At 39.9% G+C, this 4,777-nt stretch overlaps 1 protein-coding gene across 1 annotated transcript; it reads left to right on the forward strand.

The window, feature by feature from the left end:
• Window positions 1-803: 803 nt before the first annotated feature.
• LOC101676394 (olfactory receptor 8B12-like) lies at window positions 804-1,748 on the forward strand. The gene has a single exon (XM_045080528.1). It carries the CDS (start codon window positions 813-815, stop codon window positions 1,746-1,748), a length of 936 nt encoding a protein of 311 aa, XP_044936463.1. The 5' UTR covers window positions 804-812.
• Window positions 1,749-4,777: the final 3,029 nt, after the last annotated feature.

Raw genomic sequence — 4,777 nt, forward strand, 5'->3', positions numbered from 1 at the left:
CAAAGTAGTAATTACTGTTTTTCCCATGGTGCCTGCTATAATTAATAGCTTAAAAAGATGTAATCACAATGAAAAATGTTCCATAGGTCATTAAAAATCACATCAAGTATTATCAAGGGTGTAAACAAACATTTCTTCTTCCTTAGGGGGGCGGTCTCTGGAGCAGTGATCCCGAGGGAGTCTCTGTAACTATGTCCCTGAGATCTCTAACCCAGAATAAAACTCCTTAGTCTCCTGTTATTTGTGGGCATTAGGAAAGGATGCTGTGTCATGCCTAGTATTTGGAGACTTGAGCCAAACTCACAATCAGATCAAGTTCAGCTCAGCAAGACAACTAGAGGTTTTGATTCTCAAAGTAGAGAAGCAGAAGCAGAGGGTCTGAGATGTGAGTTGTCACTTTCTGATCACCGGGGCCATTTGGGTGTCCATGAAAGAGACGGGTGAGAGCCAATGGAGAACAGCCCTGTGACAGGAAGCAGAAGGAGGTGAGTGCCTGGCTGACCTGGTCTGTCCTGGAGCAGAGGGGGTAAAAGCTCAAACCCCAGGACCCGGACCACCTGAGTTCACCTTCTACTGTAACTTAGCTGCACCAGGACTGGTGCAAGTCACTTGGGTCCAGGGTCGTCATCTGTGAAATGGGGATACTCACAATGCCACACAGCATTTAGAACAGCGCCTATCCCATAGCTGGTACTCAGTAAATGTTCCTATCCTCGTCTTCTTATGTCACTCCCTGCGCTTCTGTGGTGTGTAGCCCTGTCTCTGTCTCAGTGACTTGTTTCTTTTTCCCTTACAGACCCTCCTAGAGGACAATGGCTGCAGATAACGCCTCCACTGTGACAGAGTTTGTCCTTGCAGGCTTAACAGATGAGCCAGAACTCCAGATGCCCCTCTTCTTCCTGTTTCTAGGTTTCTATGTGGTCACGGTGGTGGGGAACCTGGGCCTGATAACCCTGATTGGGCTGAATTCTCACCTTCATATTCCCATGTACTTTTTCCTCCTCAACTTGTCCTTCATAGATTTTAGTTATTCCACTACTCTCACCCCTAAAATGCTCATGGGTTTTGTCTCAAAGAGAAATACCATTTCCTATGCAGGGTGTATGACTCAGTTTTTTTTTTTCTGCTTCTTTGTCTTTTCTGAATCCTACATCTTGTCGGCGATGGCATATGACCGTTATGTCGCCATCTGTAAACCACTGCTGTACACAGTCACCATGTCTCCTCAGGTGTGTTTCCTCCTTTTGTTGGGTGTTTATGGGATGGGGGTGTTTGGGGCTGTGGCCCATACAGGAAATATATTGTTTTTGACCTTCTGTGCTGACAACCTTGTCAATCACTATATGTGTGACATCCTTCCCTTCCTTGAGCTCTCCTGCAATAGCTCGTATATAAATTTGCTGGTGGTCTTTATTGTTGTGACCATTGGCATTGGGGTGCCCGTTGTTGCCATTTTTACCTCTTATGGTTTCATTATTTCCAGCATTTTCCATATTAGCTCCATTGAAGGCAGGTCTAAAGCCTTCAGTACTTGCAGTTCTCACATAATTGCTGTTTCTCTCTTCTTTGGATCCGGAGCCTTTATGTACCTCAAACCACCTTCTATTTTGCCCCTTGACCAGGGGAAATTGTCTTCCTTGTTCTACACCATTGTTGTGCCAATGTTCAACCCATTAATCTATAGTCTGAGGAATAAGGATGTCAAATTTTCCCTGAGGAATACCTTGGGCAGATTAACTTTCTCTTGAAAAAATATTAGAAATTGAGATAAAAGATCTCAATATTGTAGTGTTTTTATTATTATTACTTATTATTATTCTGACTTTTTTTGAAAACGAGGAATCCAAGCTCCAGTACTTTTTTCTAAACTATATGCCAGAGGAAATTTTAACTTTCTTTACCAAATGGACTGATTCTCCCCTACATAAATCCCCCAATTCTTTTTTCTGTATTTTACGAAAAATAATTGGTATAATTTTAGAGTATTCAACATTGAATGGGGCTTAGGAATCATTTGATCCAGTGCCTTTATATAAAACATCACACTTTGCAGAGTCAGAAACATTCATATGTTGCCCAGGAACATAAAACTACCTGGTGCCAGAGCTGGGACTGAAAACCTTGCTTGAATCCCAATCCAGTTTGTTTTCCCCTATGCCACGTTTTTTTTCCTCAGTTCTTTCTTGGAAGATTTCATTTTGCATGTTGGTTGACCTAGCACATTTAAGTTATGAATATATTCACAGTAATTTCATGCACTTTTCACAGGATAATTTTAATATATCACATTTTGCAAGAGAGTAGGAGGTGAAAAATTTTGTTGAGTTGGTCTTGGCAAAATGACAAGATCAGTGTTTGATGAATTTTATAGTGTGTAATTGGAAAGTATGTTAGATTTCAGAGAGGCAAGTATGGTGTCCAATGACTTGGTGGGTGGAGCCCTACAGACATAGTTTAGTGAATTAGAACTTCCAGAGGACAGAAATTTAATTTTATGGGGTGTAAAGGTGTGTGGTGGAGGTGTCATATGTTATTTAAAGACTAACAGAAAGAATTTGGAGTCTTATTTCAAGGGTTACCTTGGCTGTAGTCCAAGATAATTGGCACTATCCAATATGGCAGTCACTAGCTGTGAATGGCACTGAACATTGAACCTAAGACACACAGCAAGTCAGGAATATAATTGTGAAATACACACTGGGTCTTTGAAGGATTAATATGAAAAATAATGTAAGCTATCTTGCTGGCAACTTTTTATGTTGATAATATGTAGAAATAAATTTTGGATCTATTATGTTTAATAAAATGTATTATTAAAATGAAATTTTCTGTTTAGTTTTTTAATGTGTCTATTAGAAGTTTGAGAATTACATATGTTGCTCGCATTATATATATATTTTTTGGGGGGGGTTTGTAAATATTTTATTTCTTTTTTTTTAATTTTTAATTTTTTATAAACATATATTTTTATCCCCAGGGGTACAGGTCTGTGAATCACCAGGTTTACACACTTTACAGCCCTCACCAAAGCACATACCTTCCCCAATGTCCATAATCCCACCCCCTTCTTCCAAATCCCCTCCCCCCAGCAACCCTCAGTTTGTTTTGTGAGATTAAGAGTCACTTATGGTTTGTCTCCCTCCCAATCCCATCTTGTTTCATTGATTCTTCTCCTACCCACTTAAGCCCCCATGTTGCATCACTACTTCCTCATATCAGGGAGATCATATGATAGTTGTCTTTCTCTGCTTGACTTATTTCACTAAGCATGATATGCTCTAGTTCCATCCATGTTGTCGCAAATGGCAAGATTTCATTTCTTTTGATGGCTGCATAGTATTCCATTGTGTATATATACCACATCTTCTTGATCCATTCATCTGTTGATGGAAATCTAGGTTCTTTCCATAGTTTGGCTATTGTGGACATTGCTGCTATAAACATTCGGGTGCATGTGCCCCTTTGGATCACTACGTTTGTATCTTTAGGGTAAATACCCAATAGTGCAATTGCTGGGTCATAGGGCAGTTCTATTTTCAACATTTTGAGGAACCTCCATGCTGTTTTCCAGAGTGGCTGCACCAGCTTGCATTCCCACCAACAGTGTAGGAGGGTTCCCCTTTCTCCGCATCCTCACCAGCATCTGTCATTTCCTGACTTGTTTATTTTAGCCATTCTAACTGGTGTGAGGTGATATCTCATTGTGGTTTTGATTTGTATTTCCCTGATGCCGAGTGATATGGAACACTTTTTCATGTGTCTGTTGGCCATCTGGATGTCTTCTTTGCAGAAATGTCTGTTCATGTCCTCTGCCCATTTCTTGATTGGATTATTTGTTCTTTGGGTGTTGAGTTTGCTAAGTTCTTTATAGATTCTGGACACTAGTCCTTTATCTGCTATGTCGTTTGCAAATATCTTCTCCCATTCTGTCAGTTGTCTTTTGATTTTGTTAACTGTTTCCTTTGCTGTGCAAAAGCTTTTGATCTTGATGAAATCCCAATAGTTCATTTTTGCCCTTGCTTCCCTTGCCTTTGGCGTTGTTCCTAGGAAGATGTTGCTGCGGCTGAGGTCGAAGAGGTTGCTGCCTGTGTTCTCCTCAAGGATTTTGATGGATTCCTTTAGCACATTGAGGTCCTTCATCCATTTTGAGTCTATTTTTGTGTGTGGTGTAAGGAAATGGTCCAATTTCATTTTTCTGCATGTAGCTGTCCAATTTTCCCAGCACCATTTATTGAAGAGGCTGTCTTTTTTCCATTGGACATTCTTTCCTGCTTTGTCGAAGATTAGTTGACTGTAGAGTTGAGGGTCTATTTCTGGGCTCTCTATTCTGTTCCATTGATCTATGTGTCTGTTTTTGTGCCAGTACCATGCTGTCTTGATGATGACAGCTTTGTAATAGAGCTTGAAGTCCGGAATTGTGATGCCACCAACTTTGGCTTTCTTTTTCAATATCCCTTTGGCTATTCGAGGTCTTTTCTGGTTCCATATAAATTTTAGAATTATTTGTTCCATTTCTTTGAAAAAGATGGATGGTACTTTGATAGGAATTGCATTAAATATGTAGATTGCTTTAGGTAGCATAGACATTTTCACAATATTTATTCTTCCAATCCAGGAGCATGGAACATTTATCCATTTCTTTGTGTCTTCCTCAATTCCTTTCATGAGTACTTTATAGTTTTCTGAGTATAGATTCTGTGCCTCTTTGGTTAGGTTTATTCCTAGGTATCTTATGGTTTTGGGTGCAATGTTGCTGAGTATCTTTTCAGGGCATCAT

Source organism: Mustela putorius, unplaced genomic scaffold (assembly GCF_011764305.1).
Source record: "Mustela putorius furo isolate JIRA1106 unplaced genomic scaffold, ASM1176430v1.1 tig00000460_pilon_pilon_pilon, whole genome shotgun sequence".
NCBI lineage: Eukaryota > Metazoa > Chordata > Mammalia > Carnivora > Mustelidae > Mustela > Mustela putorius.